At 42.7% G+C, this 21025-nt stretch overlaps 1 protein-coding gene across 7 annotated transcripts in view; it reads left to right on the forward strand.

Annotated features, from left to right (window-relative positions):
- Nucleotides 1–100: 100 nt before the first annotated feature.
- The window catches only part of fmnl3 (formin-like 3), a 32060-nt gene continuing 11135 nt past the window's right edge, over nt 101–21025 (forward strand). For 4 of the 7 annotated variants that reach the window (XM_079273528.1, XM_079273527.1, XM_079273531.1 and 1 more), the window contains exons 1-10: nt 101–650; nt 14422–14505; nt 14654–14734; nt 15227–15303; nt 17101–17184; nt 17695–17841; nt 18764–18872; nt 19048–19124; nt 19565–19658; nt 20898–20972. In XM_079273528.1, coding sequence (XP_079129654.1) covers nt 537–650; nt 14422–14505; nt 14654–14734; nt 15227–15303; nt 17101–17184; nt 17695–17841; nt 18764–18872; nt 19048–19124; nt 19565–19658; nt 20898–20972 — 942 coding nt within the window. In that variant the 5' untranslated portion in view covers nt 101–536. The remainder of the gene's footprint in view (nt 651–14421; nt 14506–14653; nt 14735–15226; nt 15304–17100; nt 17185–17694; nt 17842–18763; nt 18873–19047; nt 19125–19564; nt 19659–20897; nt 20973–21025) is intronic. The other 3 variants (XM_079273532.1, XM_079273533.1, XM_079273529.1) reach the window with 2 other exon arrangements.

Consider the following 21025-nt stretch of genomic DNA (forward strand, 5'->3'; position numbering starts at 1 on the left):
CCAGTTTGGGGCGGGACTAGAGAGAAAGCCTTCCCTCTGAGTGGAGGCAACAGCAAAGAGTTCAATCACGATCACACAAAATAATGAATGGAAACACGTCGTAGCCAAGAAAGTTGAGCAGCAATTTAAAGTAACTGTTGCTCGGCATTTGAAAGTTGTCTCTCGCGAGGGAAAATCCGTTTTAAGTAATGGATTGGCCAGGCAAATTAGAAACGACTTGCTGGAAGAGAAAGCATCTGCACTTTGATTGTTACTTTTGAAAGTATAGGTTTTTTAAGAGACGCTACTGGGAGCACACTGTAAATCTTAAACGCGTGAGTAAAGTGTAAATGGCATTTTGGGACAGTGATACGAGACTACTGCACTGTCAGCAGTTTATCTCGTTTTTGGAGAAGCGGTTTTATGGATTAATCCGTAAATGAAGTTGTTGGAATATTTGGGAGATTTTTGATCTTTCGTTTCGCTTGGATTATCACCACTGGAAGACATTTAAGGATTCAAGTTGACCCCGGAGGATACAGCACATCTGGGGGAAAATGGGTAATATAGAAAGCGCGGATGTCCAGTCGGAGATGAAGCATCACATCATGCCTCTGAAGGTCCCCATGCCTGAACCCACCGAGCTGGAGGAGAAATTTGCCATTGTTTTGGTGAGTTGTGATCGTCTCAGTCTGTGGTCAAAGAGATATATCTACCAACCTTATTAAAGTATGGTGCATTTCAACTTCTGTTCTGGCTCCATCTGCCTCATACATTAATCTCTTACAGAATTCAAATTCAAAATAGTGCCAGCATAAACATCCCTAATAACGGATGGTGTTTCTGGAACAAAAGAGTGTATTTGTGCGCTCTTTTGTTTTTTTGTGACTTGGGCCTGCATGAAAGTATAGTGCGTGTATTTACATTTCTGTATGGTCCATTAAAGAGCTGCAGATATTTTAAATGAACCGACCTGTGCTGTTCCGCCCCTCATGCCCCCCCCCCCCTCTCTCCTGCGGTTCTTTTGTCTCCCCTAAAGTCAAGACAACTCCGCGTTTGGCTGAAGTAAGCGTGGTGAGAGTTGGCAGGGTGTTTGGCATTATACTGTATATCCTTGACAGAGCACATCTCGGCATTCTCCGCCTGGGTTTGTTTAAAGTTTTCTCGCTGCATGCGAACCATCTGAAAACAGCATTTTCTGAATTCCCCCAAAACTCCCACGCAGAGTCTCTCTCCTCCCTTCACACTCCACACCAGGCTGGAGTTGAGCATGTCGGAGCGCTTTGTATTAATGAGCACACAGTCAACACCCACTTTTACCGACTATCAACACAGTCACACAGTCACTCTGTCACACTGGGGACTTTACAAGTTTTCTCTTTTTGTTTTTCAGGAACAATCATGTGGATTTAGAATAAATGAAATGTCAGGCGGAGGAAGTGGGCGCTGCAGTCAGTCATCTCCAGCGGTGGAAAATATCTAATCTGTAACTCTCCTCTAGTCCATCGACACACAGTTAAATAACCAGCAACTGTTTTGATCTTCAGTTCATCATTTAGGTCTTATTTTAAGAGAAAACCCCAAACATTCACTGGCCACAGCTCCTGCAATGTGAGGATTTGCTGCTTTTCTTCATCTTATGTGGTAAACAGAATATTTTGGGGGTTTTGCCAACAAGTCACTCAGGCTTTTTCCCCACTATCTTTTGACATTTTTTAGACCACATTATGAATTGGGGAAATACAGTAAATAGGTCAATCATGAAAATAATCTTTGCAGCTGACACTCTTTCGCTCAAGTAGATTGTTGATCCAGTATTGTGTTCAATTTACCGATTACAGCTGGCAACAGTGGTTCCCAATCTGGGATTAAGGATTTGCAGGAGCGCAGTGGGTTACAAGATCATTCTGAGGAGTCACCAGATCAAAGGGATAATTCGAAAAAATTCTTACAAAAAACCCTTTCTTTGATCAAAATGTCGTGTTTTTTTCTTGACGTTAACAATTGCAATACAGTTATTTTACAACAGAAAGTCATGCAGGCAGGTGCATTGAATCAGGAACCCTTACTCGCTCACGTTGTTCACAATGTTTTGATCCTCAGCCTGTCAGTTCATATGGATTCTGCCTGATAAAGGGATTGTAAGTCTACTGGGCCTTCTAAAAAGTTCAACATTTTAGAAGTTTTTCTTACTTTCCTGCCGTGAGTTAGATGAGAAGAAAGATACCACTTAAATCGGAAGCTTAACTTTGCATAAAGATTGGAAACCTGTAGAAACAGCTAGCCTGTTTGTTTAATTCACACTAAAACCTGTGACGCTGGGTGGACATTACATCATTTTAAGGGGTCACAAATCAAAAACGCAGGGAACCGCAGGCCTACAGTGAAGCATTAATGGCACAGTTAAGGAAATACAACATTGCAGTTTGCTTTGGACGTAAATGGAACTTTTGTCTGAACAATAACTGAGACATTATTGCCACTTTGAAGGGAACTGGCCTGACCCTGGAAAGCTAAACTGTTTGCTTGATAAAACAGTTCAGGACGCCGCATTGGCCTTTTCACAGTCCCACAGCGGTGGAATATCTTTCAAAAGAGCTACTTTTTGTTATATTTAGTTGAGTAACATTTAAGCCATGCGGTGTTATTCACAGAACCTGTATTTGAGTACTCTTTCCACACTTGCACATTCACAAAAACAAAACAGAAACCTCAATAACATCCCTCCAACGTGTTGCTAAATAAAGTTGTTATCACCACATTACCTGTTTATTTTTTTGTTCAACAGTTGCATGGAGGTGTCACACAGGTACTTATTCAAACATAACCACACCTTGATTCTCTTCTGTTTAAGAGCTTAATTACAGCTTCAAGCAGCTAAGAGCTGCTCAGATAGTCTCATTCTTGAACACTTTGTGGATCCTCCATGTTTCTGGACTAAAGCCATTATTTGCTTGTCAGAGCTATCAGCAGCTCCAGAGTAAAGCCCTCATATGAAGGGACTAGCACAGCAAGAAGCCGTTCATGGCCTGCTTGTTGACTGCTGTGCTAATCCTCACTCATTATGACAATTATGCACTGTACTCCGCTGTCAGCACCGTTGTGACAGCTCAAGTCGTGTCTCTTTGCTTGGGACAGTTTATTTCAAGTTTTTCCATAGGATTTGTAGGCGTCACATTTCCCACAAAGGGAAAAAAGATCAACATAAATCCTTCCCGGGGACTGGAACAATTTTCTGTTGTTTGACTGCCCCGCAACACAAAGTCAATCCCTGTTATTATGTTCAGCCGTGCAGAGCAGATGATTTCTATGCAAGCGGCAGTAGACTCAACATTTCAGTTGTGTTGTTGACTGGGAACATTTTTCAAGCTCTCCAACCCCACCCCATCCCAGAGTAGCCCCAGATTTCCTTTACTTTGTGGGAAAGAACAACATGCTTGTGTATTTTAGTGTTCTTATCAGACAATGGACGTCTCTCTGCCCTGCTGGCCCCTTGTTTCGAGATAAAGGCACATCAGAAGCTTCTGTCTTAGCGGTTGGAGCTCTTCGGGAAGACAAGGCCATGGATCTGTTCTCTGACAGTGGCTGTAAAGTATCATATACTCCAGAAATAGTCTGAGGGATTCACTCTGCTTTTTCTAAATTGGGCAGGTTTCTTTGTTCAGTATTTGTTAGCAGGGACATAACCGGCTTCGTCGCAGCCTCACAAATAACACGCGTTCCATCAATGGATATTTTGAAAGGGGTAAATTCCCCTTCTCTGGACCACTGTGTCTCCTGCTGCACGGTGGCATGCTGGCGTGAATGGATGTGTCTGCATCTGCGTGGTGGGACTGCCCTCCCCTCTCAGACACCGCTCACAGACGTCCCACTGGACTGACAGCAGCCCATAATGATGTCATGGGTGCAGCAGCCTTCACCAGTAGTAATATCCCAGGGCTAATGACTTTACCAGGACTGCTCTACTGTAGACGGCGGAGGGGAGCGGAGGAGGGGCGAGACCCCTGGGTTAGCTTCAACTTCTTCATGCGGTCTGCTAATAAAATGCCTGCGTCCATTCTAACCGGCAGCATGTGCTAAAGGCATCGTCTCCTTCTCGTCTCTTTTGTCCAGCGTCCTCAGAAACAGCCTGAGTTCTGTCTTTTGTGGCTGGAAACAGCTGCCTGGCATTTTCCTTCCTTCGTTTTTACAGGGGAAATTGCATTGCTTCCAATGGTCGTTGTGGTTGGTTCGCTGTACAATAAGAACTGTGTTCCTTGAGGCTGCTACTGGTGCATAACATGCCATTAGTTCAGCTAGTGATACAGATCTACCTTGACCTCACAGATGCACAACATAGGCCATATCTTTAAAATTAAACTTTTGTCATTAGTAGCATCCTCTTGATAGTTTTGGCTCTTTTTCCCCCTTTCTTTGCTCCAAATGAAAGTGGAACCTCTCATTCACTCACCCACGCAGTGTTTCCTGCCCTACCATTCCCTGAATTCACTCTCACCGTGGGCCTGTCTTATACAAAATACCCTTCTCCATATGACTCTGTCCTTATGAAAATGATGTGAGATTAGTGAGTAGCATTTTCAAAGATGCACGCCTGGCCTCGGGTTCCTCTTTCAAAGTGCCCGAGCACCGATCCACCACTGGATTCCTGCGGTCGAGTCCCAGCTGAGGCCACAGGAGAACTCAGAAAGGGAGAATTCTCTTTGAACTGGCGGTCTGCCACTGTTCTGGCTTGTAATGACTGAACCAACATTATTAAACAGCGCACACATATTTAAAAGCTGTTATGGGAGCAGCTTTTGATTATCTACACCACTTGAATGCGTTGGAAACCATTCAAACCGATTTGTCTGACTCACAATCTTTTATGCTATTACATCAAGTTGCGTCATTCGCAAATGTGCCGTTGCAGCTTTCCTTTTGAGATTTTGAAGTTATCAAAATTGAGTAGCAGCAAATGTTGGGAAAACTACAAATGGAAAAAGTGGTGGAGAAATCCGACATGCTGACGATGTGACTCCAGCTGTCTGTCTGACGTCACTGTGTCTTGGTGGCGGAAGTCTAAAGAAAGCTGCAGCGTCTGATAGATGCCACTCTAGTGGAACTAATGGAATCAAGCTGTGAGATGTGTTTATTGGACATAAAACTTAAATCCTTTTCTGTTGTTGAATGGCAGTCGCAGTTTATTTATGCGCTTACTGTTTACCACTCCCTTTCTCTCACGCGTCAACTTTTCTAAAATAAGAAAATGTGTTTTGTTATACGTCACTTAAGTTTGAAGTGTGTGTGCATCTGGCTCAGCCACCCACCACTATATCACAGGAAGGGGGGGGGGGGATCATGGGAGCTGAGAGCACACAGTTAAATTGGTTTTAGATCAGCGGAGCAAGCAGGGGAGGTTCAGCACAAGGCTGTCCACCTGGCTCTCTCCACCCTCGGGCTACAATTACCCAATCTGGACCAGGCTTTATGGGGAGTTTTAGTGCTTCTCCACTTCTCTCCATGTCGTTATTTTGGAAAGCAAAGGTCACGTTAAAGACCATGACTGAGCAGATATAACATATCCCCATTTAGCCACATTTGGGGAAATTTATTTGCTGCTTATTTTAGAGTCAGATGAGGTTGGTCAATGCCACCGTCATGTCTTTATGGAAGATGTGTAAGCCAATTAGCTTAGCATCAATACTGGAAACAGCACCTCTAAAGCCATCTGTTACATTTAAAGCCAGACAGAGATACAGCACTAGAAGTATTTGTTGTTTACTTTTTCAGATTATTTTCGGTGAAAGATTGTTCCGTTTCAATTTTCAAGCGTATAAGAAACGGCAACTAGCGCAAGTTGTTTGTGCACATCATTGAAACGTGTATATATCTGGATGTGTTTATCTATGCAAAGGATCTGCATGTGTTTTCCATTTCTATGCATATATAAGTTTATTTTTTTTTGGTGCGTGCATTTGTGGGGGTTTGCATGCTTCTCTAATGCAGCTGCACCGCGGCTGCAGGTTGGAGAAGTGGTTTCCTCCTCAATACAATGGGGTCTCTGTCAGTCAGTGTTGTTTTAGAAAGGGGGCCTCATCCCCTGGTGCCCTTTGTGCCGCTACACTCTTTTTACAGGGACGCTCAGAAGATCCGCTGTAAACTCATTTAAAGAGCCAGCGGATTATAGCAGCTCCCTCTCCTGCACACTGGTGACATGATGCCATTATTTCCCAGGCCTTCCTTAAATGACATACAGTAACTTTGCTATATCTTCTCCTTTTTCCAGACTTCTGCTTCTACAGTACCACTTAAGGTGAATGAAGTCATATTGAGAAACAAAGGGGAACTTTTAAGAAGTGACGGGTAACGTGATTCAGCCGTTCTACGTGTCTTAACTGTCATCTGGTTCCTCTTTATATTATTATCACCGTTTCCCCTTAATGCAAACTTCAACCAAGGAGACGAATCCAGTTTGATTAAGAAAACTCTTCTTTGTACACAGCCCAGGGTCAGATTTATCGCCCTTTCTCTTTGGCTGACCTTCATCTTTTTAACTGGGCAGCATGAGTTATTGAGGCATTCATGTACCGGTACCTGCATTCCTGACATTCCCTGTGTATATCATCTCTTAGCCGGGGCTTCCCTGGTCCCTGCTCGGACGCACGGAGGAGAACAAACAGGATGTTAGCCAAGCAGGAATGTACGAGTACCTCCGATTCATCACCGATTGTAGTATTTATTTATAGCTCAGTCCTATCCTCACTGATGTCTTTGTTTGTGTTCACATTTCCTAGTTACAATGCTTAAAAGAAACACAAATAAATAGGACAAAGTAGTTGTCAAGTGGGATTGCTGGGGTAGTTTTATCTCTCTGTTGTTTTGGAACACAAATGCTAGATAAGCTCGTTCGCTCACGTTTGAAGCTTGAGGACCATCTGGCTTCAGAAGGACATTTTCCTCTTTATCTCAGGCTGTGGCCACTTGTTCGACTTAAAGAACCTTGCGACGATAACGGTGTCTCGCTATCACCGCTGTCGATCACTGCCATGTCACCGGGAAAATATATGGATTAGCAAATGGGTTCTGAGTGGTAGTTCCTTGATTTATCAACCCGAAAACCAACTTCCCGTTGCCTTGGCTGGCTGTGGAATGACCATTTGGTCTTGAGTTGTAAAGAAGGGACGGCAGTTATTTCTCTCCACAGAGTGACTCAGAGCAGAAGTCACATAGTGGAAGACGTGAGTTCATGAGAGAAGAGTCTTCAGAGTGCATTCAGGCAGGGGAAGGGAAGGTTTGTGGACTAGCAGGAGGGCAGAGAAGAAGGTGGGAGAACCTCACACCACAGCTGCAAACTGTGTTGCCTTTAAGCTCCTGATTTAATGGGGATTTAACACTCCATAATATGGGCTTCAGCCATTAGAGGAGCTTTGAGTTTTGACCATTTGTCAAGTTATCAGATATGCGAGTGAAAATTTGGATCCATGATGAATCATTTCAAGTCATTTAGCTGGCAAAACCCCCCCCCCCAAAATTCACCAGTGTCAGCCTCTCAAATGTGAGGATTAGCTTCTTTTGTCTGTTTTTATTTTACAAAACATTTGGTCATCGACTCACGTTTGCATGTAAATGAGATATTCCCTTACCTGTTATGCTAATATCTTAATAAGCACGCTCTTAAGTAAGTCTGTTTGCTTCATAAACAAGGACAAACATTCGGGGGAGTGGACAGGGAAGAGTACTGAGCTCCATGAAAACTTTTCTTCTCCGCCTGTTAGAAAAAACGACTTGTCCTCTCTGATGTCTGTCCCTCCCACCTTCGCTCTCTGTCTTTGGGAGAGAGCTGGTAGCATCTGCTTTGTTGGGCTCCCAGTCCTCCAGTATCTTTGTGCAGGACTCATGCTTTGTTGTGATTGCCTGGTTCGTGTTACCTCGCCAAAGAGCGATAGGGCGATCGGATATCTGCTGGCAGAAAGGCTGGACAGTGTTTTCTCACACTCTTGCTCTGTCGCTTTCAATTCCACGAGGCTTACCTGGAAAAAAAACACCTACAGTTCATTCATACAAACATAAACACATTGTCAGAGTGGGTGTGCAAAACAACACACGCTCGCATTACACGTAACAGAAGGCACGAAGCTGACATTACTCAGGCTTAAGGAAGTCTCTGCAGCCCAGTGACGACAACCTCTCATCCGGTCTCCTCTCATTGTGTTTCAATAACAAGGAAAAGGAGGAATCCAAACAATAGCGTTCATTAATGAAAAGCTGGTGTGATTCACACTTACGTTTACCATGAATGATGTCATTAAATAAGGCCACCGTGCCTCGTTGAGCCCCACCTGATGCAGTCACCAGGGTATGTGACAGATGTTGGTTTTCTATTTACCCGTCTTGAACTATATCCATCCGTCTCTGGTAAAAGAACTGGAGCATCACTTTCTTTTCTCATTGTGAGGGCCTGAAATACGCTTAAATAAAACACAGTCGTGCCAAGTCCCATATTCATTCTGTTTTCTTTGCCTCCTTGTTTGCTCTGCCTCCTGACGGGGATCAGTGGCCGGCCTTTTTCCAACCTCTTCTGACAGTAACCCTCATTTCAACTTACTGGTCTCATCTCGCTCCTTGTTGGCTGGTTCAGTATTTTCCTTTCTTACCGGATCATTGAAATACGTTCAGAAAAAGTGTTCCTATTCCATACATAGCTGAGGTGCTTTGAAACAATACATACCAATGCTTTTCTTATGAAGAAAAAAGAGCCAGACACCATTTTGTTCTTGAACATTTTAAGTGATAACATTAACAATCTATTGACCAATTAGTTGTTCTTGAAAGGTAAAATACAGACCAGATATATATATACAGGATTAACATCCACACAGGACCTGAAAAGCTGATCCATGCTTTTATTTCTTGTAGGCTCGTAACTGTTTCTTTTCAAAGCTGAAGCTGAAGCTGTAACCAAATTGAAAATAATATATTACATTAACGCTAAAGTCTAAAAGGTCAGAGTATTGATTTTAAAATTAAGTTATGTGTCTATAAATCAATTGATGGGTTAGGACCGCCATTTATTGACACTGGTATAATTATTTTCATGGGATAGTCTGACATTTTGGATTTACGTTTTTCTTGCTGAGAGTTAGATGAGAAGACCAACACCACTGTCACATCTATCTATAAGCTACAACCAGCGTAGCGCTAGCCTCAAATCGAATGTACAGGAAAGACACACGAGTGGCTTTGATCTCCTCATTTAAATCTCTGCAAAAAAGACATTGAGCATATTTCACAAATGTTGAATTATTCCTTCAACATTCAGATTTTAAACTTGAACTGTTCTTTTCCAGTATCTGTCTTTGTTTATCTGTTTATCTTGTACTGGCTCTCTAAAAGACAATCTGTGAAGCGTCTTGAGTTGCCATTGCATAAGAAATGTGCCGGACATTGGTGAATAAATGAACCCGCCTTTCCTCGAATGTTTGATTCTAGCTCCGTGCGTTGTGGTGCGCAGCGGTGACCCTTTGATTACGTTGGCTCACAGTTCAGTTGTACCGTAAGTCCCTTCTTCCTGCACCCCGCCCTGATCAGCAGACGCTCCGACTTGTTGGCGGTAAAGGACGCAGTCATGGGCCTCAATGTCTGCTCTGCCACAGGCTCTGTCCAGCAAAGTGAGCTCTTTAGCCACCCACTTCTCTCCCTCTGATCGGTTTACACAGGCCAGACTTAGTTGTCATCAGCTCAAAGTAGATAAAAACACAGACTGTGGGTTTCCAGCGCACCAAGAGATCAAATCTAATTGAATGCATCTGCTTAGTTGGCCACTTCTAGGGTCTGCAAATTAGATTTACATGGAATAAGATGGAGCACAAAACCGTATTATTGTGTCTTGTGTATTGTTATTATTAGTATTATTGGATACAGCTATGTCAGCTTCACATGGGCTTACAAGCCACCACAAATTCATATAAACTAGATTCAGAATGCTCTGCTCAATCAACTTGTTTGTTCTCTGCAACAACAAACAGGCTTTCTGCAGGCACGGTCAGTGTAGTTTGGTGTATGGCGGTGTTATGTCTTATCCCGACTGAAAGTGTGAGGCTGTGAAAGGGATCAGGGGGGAAACATCTTGTCGCACTTTTCCATTTGTCTATCTGGAGCTTCCAGTCATAAACTCAACTCAAGGCTGATTGTAAATCAGCTCGGATTAGGAAGTTGTCATGTATAGGGCTGACAGAGTTGCCCTGTTGACTCTTCTTGTCTGAGGTGACTCTGCAGCATCCCCCCTAAGTTGCGGGGGGGATATGCGTGACTTGACTGCTCTGCTGAGTCCCCGATGGCTCTCCTGGACTCTCCATGCCTCCTTAACCCGAAACCTGACCCCCTCAACTACTTTAACTGTTGAGTCTTGAAAACCTCCGTCTTCCTTTGTCGACGGCTCAAATGTCTCTCTGTTTTAGAGTTTATGCCCTCTCTGTTGGCTGGTGTTACTTCTGTGCTTAATTCTCCTCCACAACTTCCTTTTACCTCAAACCAGGTGTCTCACTTTATATTCTTCCCTTGGTTTGTGCATAATACTTTGACTTTTTTAGGTTATTTACCTTTTAAATATCCAATAAATGCCAACGCCATTTTCCATTTAAACGGTAAACCATTTTTTCCGAGAGAAAAGCAAAAACATCTCACATTTAACAGGCTGAAACCAACGAATGTTTTGTATTTTTTAACAATTAATCACTGAATCAAAATGTTTGTTGATCGATTTTCTGTCAGTAGATCGTTTTCCTCCATTATATCGGTTTTCCCCACATTTATTTATTATTTTTCTGAACTGATTTGTGACTATGTCACAGTTTTATACAGTGGAGTTTTCATTCTCCGTTTGGAAACTCTGCCACCTGTCCTGCCTCAAAATGAGGGCCTAATGTTAGGAGTGATAATATCACCAGTTCATCTGGTTCTGCAGTGTACTGGTGTTGTGTTTTAGCCATATTTTTGCTGTACACAGCACCAGGGGGCATACACTGACCCTGCCCACCAGCCATTGTCAGTGAAGAAAAAAATAGCTCAAATGTCAAAGTATGGGAATGGCACCAAATCAAAACAAAGCGCCACATTGAATTCTTTGTGCAGCCAGTCTCAGGTCAAAGAAGAAAGGCCTTGCTGGAGGAGCGACTATGTGGGCAACATAACAAGCACCAAACATTTTTGGCATTTCTGTAGTATTTTACTCCTAAAATGGGCCGATGAATACAAAACTGTGCCACTGCCCCCTCTCCCACTCATACAACTACTTCTTTCCAGCGTCTTATAAACACAGGAAGGGCAAGATTGCATCACTGCGGGAGAAAGTGAAATGAAATTAGCTAAATTGGGTTACTTGTCTCAAATTACCCAAATCTAGTCAGAACGCAAACATCCTCTCTGCCTTTTGCCTTGTCGCATGGAGAAAACGCTTCTGAGCCTCTTCTGTCATCGGAGAAACACTTTTTTACACTCGTAACATTTGTAGCTTCACACATCTGCTCACGGTCCCACCTGTATTTGTTTACATTACCCGAGGCTCTAACTGACAAAGAGCAGAACCGTGTCAAACATCAAAGTCTCGTGTGTGTCCTCGTGGCTCGTAATGGCAGGGAACTTATTGCATTTACTCATCGTTTACTGAAATTGCACACTTTTTTCACTTCTAATTCATGTTTGTATTCCTGAAATCTTTTTCAAATCCAATAACAGTGGGCAGGTTTTTTACTTAAAACTTTACTTTTGCTCCTTTTGTCTAAATGGATACACATCTCTGTGTGTGTGTGTGCGTGTGTGTGTGTGTGTGTGTGTGTGTGTGTGTGTTTTCCAGTAACTCAGAATAGAATGACTACAAAAGTGGACCTTGCTCTTTGCCCTACAGTTCTACTTCAGTATGACTGACGAAGAAAAAAAACAACAACCAAGCTTTGGGTCTGAGAAGATGCTGGAGTAGATATCGTGTCTTATTATTACGCTTTCATTCACTGTTTGCATCACAATTCAATGAAACATTATCGAGAGTGTATTACAGAGATCCACTCAGTGCAATTTGGTAAGTCGTAGTCGTTACTTCATTATGAACAAGGGTCAGTCCACTGGAGCTCAGGTGAACTGCAACAAATGATTATTTTCATTATCGAATAGATTCGATTAGAAAGCTTTTATTAATCCCCAGTGGGGATTCTCATTTGCCACCAACAACAACTCATACACACAACAATATACATAGTTTCCACAGTGCACAACAGACAGAAGACACACTTCAACGAATAAACAACACCATAAAATGCCATATGAGACATGAATAACATCAGAAAGATGGTCAATCTAAAAACCACATATAAAGGTGTTCATTCAAATATCTGCCTGCTGCTTGAACAAAGGACCTTCTGAGCCATTCAGCAGAACACTGAGGCATCCTGAGCCACTCACTGAATGATTCATCTGCCAATTATTTTCTCACTTAACCGATTAGTTGTTGTTTTTTCGATAAAATGTGCAAAAATAATGACAAATGTCCGTCATGGTTCCCCAGAGCCCGAGGAGACATCTCCAAATGTCTTCTTTTGTCCAACCAACGGTCCAAAACCTAAAAATATTCAATTTACAGTGATATACAGTACGACAATGAATGACATTTGAGAAGCTGGAACCAGCAAATATTTGACATTGTTACTGTAAACGACAGCTGAAAACGATAATCGTCATCAAAATAGTTCATGTGAGTCAAATAATTGATGAGTCAAATAATAGTTTCAGCTGTACAGTAAATATGTTTTTTCATAGATTGCATTCATTTAATTAATAAGAATTTGATGAGCCTTAAATAACTGTATGAAAGCTCTTTGAATATGTGAATGTTTAATGTGTCTGTTTTCTTTTGATAATCACCAGCTAGAGGTTATTATTTACTGTACTATAAGTTATCAGTAACCACTGCCCATTAAAGCAGTGTCCATTCTATGTTAAAAATGCTCAGAGAGAGAGACAGATACAGATGTGTTTTATTACGCTTCACTTCCTCGTACGAATGTCCTAAAGACTGTATCGGCGGTGAACTTTCTCCCCGGAGGAGGAGAAAGCAGCTCGAGGGTCAGACAAGAGAGGAAATTTACTGCTATAAACGACTATTATAAACAGGACACATTCCTCCTGTAATTCTGGACATCTGGTATGCATGTTGCTTCTTTCCTCTGTCCTGCCATCATGTATTCATAGAGCCGGTTATGTCAAAGGCCCCACATGCAACATCTCTGCACTGCACTACCATTATAACTTGGTCAGGCATTGCAATTTTACATTCTTTGAAGTGCTTTTCTTTGTCATCTATCGGCAGTTTAAGGTTGCTGCATGTGCTTTTGAGTTAGCTGTATAATTAGTGATTTCAGAAATAGACTGTTTAATGTGAAATTATTCGTCAACCGTCAAGAAAAGCAGAAGCACAGTTTCTTTTTCTTTTTTTTACCTCAGTCCCCTTTAGACAGCGTGATTCATGACGTGCTGATAGAGGGAACGATACCGATGTGGAAAACTTATTTTAAAAACACTCGCATGTGATGTTCCACCCTTAATTTTCAATGGAACAAGTGTATTTCATCTATTTTTCCATGCATCAAACACTCCAGCAGTGGAGCAATGCTAGTGTGAACATCACGATGTCTGGCCTGGGATGGGTTAACAGGGTGCTGCATTCTTCTAGAGGGGCGGCTGAGTTAGCTGAAGGTTAAAAGTCAAGCTGACAGGCCGTTTGTGGCCGGGCTGCCGGGGTTCTGTTGATACGGGTGTAAATGAAGGTTCCCAGTGCAAACAATTCCTCATGTCTCTTCAAAGACTAAAAACCGCTGAGGTGATCAGTTTCAGGGGCTGGCAAGCTCCATCATACTGTTGTGCTTCCTCATTTTTAAGATTTCCATGTCAACCCCTGTTGACAAGCTCTTGGCTCAGTCAAGAAAGTTCTTCGTCAAAAGCTTGTGTCAAACACTCCACCAGTCGTTTAAATGTTGTCATGAGGTCATAAAACGCTTAAGTGTGTTGGTCTCCAAACACAAATTAGAGCATTTAGGGTTTAATTTGAGCCACAGTCAACTGGCTGCCTGAGGACTCCTCGTGTGGCGTTCAAGTGTTTTTTTATGGCTGGATTACATGAGGTCTGGTAATAGGCCCGTACTTTGGTTCTGGTTTGTTGTGGTTATCAAGGTGTTGCCTGAACGATGCGCAGGAGATGCAGGCCATCTCCTGCGACAGGATGCTGATGTCTGCACAGGAAGTGAGGTCAGGGTGTAAGTCCCCCAAATTTTCGGCTCTACTGTTGGCGCCAGAGGCCTGTAAAGTGCGAGTCAATGACACACACGCAGTCAGAGCTGCTTGAAATAGTCAAATAAACAGAAAAAAAGGAAAAATGTGGTCATAAATGAAACTAATGCTTCCATCTTCTATTTTCAGAATTCTATGAATCTGCCTCCCGACAAAGCTCGGCTCCTCAGGCAGTATGACAATGAGAAGAAGTGGGACCTGATCTGCGACCAGGTGCATTCAAAAAGTCTTATTCGTAAACAACAAAAGCAGCACTCACAATGTCCACTAACCTGCTGTCATTACTTTGCTCATTCTGTACCAACACGGTAACGTCAGCAAACTGCACATTACAACGCTGACTATCGTTGTGTATTTTCAGGAGAGGTTTCAGGTGAAGAATCCGCCTCACACCTACATCCAGAAGCTACGAGGATACTTAGACCCCGGAGTCACTCGAAAGGTGGGAGAGTACCGATGTCCTTCCAAATATAGTGTCCACTTAAAGGGGAACTCCACCGATTTTACACATCGCAGTCTGTTTTCAGGTGTTGGGGAGTACTTCCGCATTTGTGAAAAAAAGTTATATAAATCCCTTTGTGGCTGATAAACACTAAGAGGACTGAAGACTACAAGTTTAAAAAATGAAAACATCTGGGTGTCTGTATAATGAAGTACCAGACCTCTGCAGCCCACTCCTCATCTCTGCTTGAGGGTAGCGTCTTCACACCCGAATCTTGAAATGAACTATCGCTGGTTGAGTTGCATTCTGGCTCCTGTAGGCACTCAATGAAGTATGGACAAGAAAGAAGAATGCATTGATTTTAACACATTTTTATTAAATCCATCAAGGCAACAAAAGTGTAACACTAAATTGGTATTGTTTCAAAAGGAACCCGTAAACTCGCACAATGCTATTTCTACAGCTGAACTCTGTGCTTTCATTGTGTTCCAGAAGTTTCGCAGACGGGTGCAGGAATCTACAAAAGTCTTGAGGGAGCTGGAGATCTCACTGAGGACAAACCACATTGGGTAATCAATACTTATCTCTGACATTTTCCACAGATCAGTTTAATGGTTTCACAGACCTGAAGGGAACCACATTATTGTTTTCCCTGGTAAAGAATAGTCCTTTCTGTGCTCCTGCTGCTGCTGCAGGGACACAGAGCTCTTTCTGGTGCCCAGATATCCCCCAATTGTTCTAACTTGCCAAGCTCTGCAGCTCCACTTCATAGAGCTGGTCCTCATAATGCCCAGATGGTAGCTATTGTGCTGCCCCGTCCACTCCCCCATAGTGTTGAGCAGGAAGCTTTGTTGTGTGTGCCAGAGGGACAGGAAGCCTGGTTGACCAATGCTGAGCCCAGTGAAAAGCACAACAACACACACACACACACACACACAAGGATACTTTTATGTTTACACATTTCTCACAGCAAACAATCATTTTATATTGTTCTGTCATACTTTGTCATGGACATTTGATACTGTGCAGTTCACTACACAGCTGTGTATGCGGATGTTATGTGAAGCCTTTATCTTCACTGTCGCAGCCGTGGTCCTTGACTTTGTAATCTGATGTCACGCAGATACTTTCACATTAAAAAGATGTGCTGCAGTGACTTGCCACTGAATTCCCAAACTAAAAGAAGCCTGTTAAAAGACTTTGATTTTCCATAGCATTCGTTGAGCTCCAAGAACAACTCTCATTGTATTAGGCCTCATCAATGAAGGTCTGTTTCAATGCGTTTCCCAGAAAGACCAGCACTCCAAGACTATTTTAAGAACCTTTTACCCCAATCCTGTCCCCCCCTGGAGTTCTCTGAAGACACGGGGAGGAGGTGAAGGGGGTCTGTGGGGGAGGCAGACTAAATACTGTTGGCTGTCAGAGGTTGACTTGAGCTCAGCTCCTTCAGCCATATGCCCGACACATTCTTTCGCCCGTCGTAATGGGAATTCCTTTGTTTAGATTTGTTTCTCTCTCCAAAAAACTGGAGTTAAATGTGGAGTCTGAAGCCTCGCGCTGGTTTACTTTCCATGACATTCCTGCCAAGTTCCTTTCTTCAGGGGAGGGAAGACCCCCCTCAGAGCTGCCTTAAAGGATCATTCTGTTTTAACACAACATGGGTATTATTTTTCGTTATTATCTCTATCAGTTATGATAACATCTTTCCTGCAATATCGAAGCGAGGTGATATTGCTACAACAATAAATCAGACACGCTGTCGTACGATCAGACCGGTTGTAAACAGGTTAAACATTTACCCAGATGACAGAAACTATATTATTCCAGGGAATATTGTAATATTATTACTGAGCACACACAACTACGGCGAGTGGATGGATGAATGGACAGTTTGGGCAACAATTTTCCTCATAATTTTGGTTAACCTGGGGGTTTGTTCAAAACCGGTGTAATCATCAGACTGCTTGTGTTTGCTGCCCCGTTTGACTTCTTTTTGCAATGTCATCACTTTCCCAGATTTTAACAATTAACTTGGTCAGAAGGTGGAAAAAAAAGCCCTCAATCGCATATTCTAGAGCACAATGTGATGTCATTTAATGTCTGTTTTTGTCCAACCAACCATTCAAAATCCCAATTTATTCAATTTGTTTTACTGAAATACCAAGAATTGCAGCAAATCCCCACATCTGAGAACATAAAACTACAAACAATGAATCGATGCAAACTATTTTAGAAGTCCGTTTTCTCTCTGTTTTACTTTGTTTTCCTGCAGAACTGGGTAAAATGTAATCCTACAGGGTAAAAGGATACGGGTGTGTTCTTGATTTGGTGCCCTGCTAACCTCTCTGTGTTCCCATGCGTCACAGGTGGGTCAGGGAGTTCCTCAATGATGAGAACAGAGGTCTTGACATCCTGGTGGAGTACCTCTCCTTTGCCCAGTGTGCTGTCATGTAAGTACTTTTATTCAAATATACTTCATACACACACACACACACACACACACACACACACACACACACACACACACACACACACACACACACATCATGACCGTGGACAAAAGCCTTTCCTAAGGGACTAGGTTGGGCAGTGGATTCAGCTGCTGGGTTAACGCATACTGTCCTGTGGAGCCTGTAATAAACTGCTTGTGCATCTAAAAATTGCTCTTGGCAAATCGCGCTCTTTCAACTGTTTGTTTGCCTTGTTGCATACTTGGCAAACTAAACGTGTTTCTGTGTAAGCTGTGTGGTGTAGTGCTGAGCTATACCTTGGCTGAATGGGGGCAGACTCTCTGTGCTGAGCTATTATCAAGCAGCTCGATGACGGCCCTTGTGATAACCCCTGGCTCTCTACCAAGCTGCCTTGCTGACCTAACCTCCCCCGTTCCTCTCCTCTACACCCCCCCCCCCCCCCCCCCATGCCTCTGTGTTGGCTTGTGTGTCTGTCTGTATGTGGCCCAGGTTGGATTTTGAGGGGCTGGAGAATGAGGAGGATGGCTTCTTGGATAAAGCTAAATCTTGGAGCAGGTCCATAGAGGATCTGCACCATTCCAGCACCCAACCCTTCTGCAACACCCTGGTGCGCTCTGCCCGCCAGTCTGTCCTCCGGTACGTATTGCTAAGCTAGCTTCGCCGCTGTTGCCTATCCCCGTTATTGCCGCGCTGTGCTACCTTTAATGCTTCAATCATGTATTAGCACGTAAGCCAGTTGTTTTGGTGCTGTTTTTTATTTTAGGACGATGCCTGGATGGTTGATTAGTTATGTTTTGGCTGACCTCTCTCTTGACCTCAAGGCTCTGCACAAACTCAATAAGATATAGTATCAGAGATATAGATACTAAAATGTTTGAACTTTTGCGTTATGAGTCTCTCTTTGTTAATGGTCCTCCCTCATCTGTCCAGATGTGCGTCTGCACTGTCTTCAGGTGAAAGCCAGCTGTGAGCTACAGCACATGTTGGACAGTTGTCTTCTTCATCACTGAGCCACACACAGACAAGAGATGAAGAGACAGAAGACGTAAAGTCTGAAAAGAGAAATTTAAAAAGACAAATAGTTCACAAGAAGGTTAAGATAACTGCTGAATATATGTTAGTATAACTTTATGTATAATTTATTATGGCATTTGTATGTATATGACTCAGAAATGCTGGATCACTGTAAAAGCCGTTTATAAACTGCACAAGAAAAGTAATACTGTGTGCGCATGATGACGGGGCAACACAGTTACATAATAACAGTCTGTGTGCAGAGACCTCAGTCTGTTGACAGCAGCAAGGAAACCAGTCATCTCCCATGATGCATCTGTAACCTCAAAAGCCATCTAAGTTTTTTCTGTCAGACCTCGTTCTCTGTCATTTTCTCTCTCTGCCTCTCTCTATGTGACGCACTTAAAACAAGAGTCACATGACTACCAGAAAAAAACTCGAGCAATAAATGAAACAAGCGAGTGTTAAACACAACATCTGAAGTAAAACACTGTGTTTGATTGTTCAATCTCTGTCAGATATTAACTTCTGCCATCCGTTGCAGCTATGGCACGGTTTCCAACACCAAAACCATCAAGAACTCCCGCCTTGTGAGCCAAAAAGATGATGTGCATGTGTGCATCATGTGCTTGAGAGCTATCATGAATTATCAGGTAACACCAACACTCCACCGCACACGATATCTGTTATAAACGTGAGGATTATATGTTTCCTGTGCAGTCAAGTGCTCTCTATATTCAAAGGTTTATCTCACCACATCCTGCTCTCTCTCTCTCTCTCTCTCTCTCTCTCTCTCTCTCTCTCTCTCTCTCTGTCTTCTTCATGCAGTATGGCTTCAATATGGTCATGTCTCACGCACACGCAGTCAATGAAATTGCTCTCAGCTTGAACAATAAGAACTCACGGTAAGGACGGAGGGCCCCCCGTCTCCATAGACGCAGGGCTGGGTCAAACAATTGGGGACACCCTGCAGCCAGTTCATATGATATGCCTCTCATTCTCCATGGGGCTCAGCTTCTCTCTGAAGTCGGGGATCAGAGCCGTATATACAGGCTGTTAAGGAATGTTTACAAAAGGAAGATTAGTGGTAAACCCGCTAGCGCTGATCACTTCATAATGGAGGGTACACACTTAAAACACTATAAAGGCCTTCCCTGCTTCACCCTTCAGTGTGGATTAAAGAGTTCAACTCCTGTATGTTTATGAGTTTACCTTCATTTTGAGGACATTCATTCTGGTAGCATAGATAGTATACATATTGTGCTTTCCCCTCTTTAATCTGAGAGTAAGTGTTTGCAGTTGAACTTCATCCAGGTAATGTATTTTGTGTTTCCTGCACTTCCAGGACGAAAGCTTTGGTCCTCGAGCTGCTGGCTGCCGTCTGTCTCGTCCGAGGAGGTCACGAGATCATCCTTTCAGCATTTGACAACTTCAAAGAGGTGCCTAAAGCAATGTCTTGATGAAACCTGAACTCTTATCATCTAAAGTTGTGCTGCTAATATTTGGTGGTAATACAAGGCTAATAATAACCCTGTGAGAATTTACTGTGCTAAAAATAATCTAACATTAATTAAATTGCCACCAGTTCCCAAATCCCTGGTATGCATGAGGGCATAAAGAACCAGTGTAGATGAGTGAAAGTGGAGGAGCGCTCATGTCTTCTCAGATTTCATGTCTGCTGAGGTTGTAAGCAAAGCTCTACGGTGGCCTGTCTGAGGTCATTAGTCTCATTAAGACACCAGATGTGAGCCAACCTTGAACAATGATAAGGATCAACTCCCTGGTGGGAGCAAGTAGACCACAAAGGTTTGCTGAGCCTCTCAGTTTCTGCCGACTCAGTCATCTAAACACCGGAACAAGACAATTACCTCGCAGTCAAAAAGCCCCAGAGAGACGCAAGAGCGAATCAACCCACTCGCCAAAACAATATGGTGTTTCTGTAGTGTTATTTATTTTATATCACACATTAATACAAACTTTTTACAAAACCTTTTACAAACATTTGTTTCAGTGTATTTTTGCGCAGGAATTTGGCTAAACAAAGTGGGTCCCATGTCTTTATCTTCCGCTGGCTTTCTTCCCATGAACTATGATAATAGGAAGAGGTTGTTGTTGCAAATAGAGGAAGCTGTCCTCTGTTTACATACGGCTAAGCTCTCCTTTAATCCTGGAATGTCTTTCATCAAAACAAAATACTGTTTTATTATATATATATTATTTTATTTTATTCTTATTACATTAACTCAAGACACAACAGAACACCCCACGAACATAAAGGGAATATGATCTTCACAAGTAGAAATAGATAATAATAACAATGGTGCCCGTACAGCTGGTGCCCATTTCTTCATAAAAACCTCTGTTTTTAATTAGAGCTTTGCTTTTATCTTCTCCATGGTGCAAAGCAACTAAATGTCTTTTGTCAACTGTCAATATGTGGAGGTTGCCCCTTTAAGCAGGAGACTGTGACTATTTCTTAATCATTCATTCATCATTATCTTTTCAAATTAGACAAGGAGGTTTAAAATGACTCATTTTGACCTTCCATTCGGATTCTCTTCATGTTGGGCGTCTTGTTGTTCTGTGTTTAGTTTTGAATGTTTCCTCCATTTCAACTGAAATGAAAATATCATATATTAATTTCATTCCTCTGTATTGCTGCACCTTTTGCGTTTTAGGTGTGTAAGGAGAAGCATCGCTTTGAGAGACTGATGGATTACTTCCGCTGTGAGGAGGGGAACATCGACTACATGGTAAGATACGCTTTGTATTAAGGATGGATGCTTTTATTTTGGTGTGAATGTGG

This window comes from Melanostigma gelatinosum (genome assembly GCF_949748355.1).
Source record: "Melanostigma gelatinosum genome assembly, chromosome: 8".
NCBI classification, from domain to species: Eukaryota; Metazoa; Chordata; class Actinopteri; order Perciformes; family Zoarcidae; genus Melanostigma; species Melanostigma gelatinosum.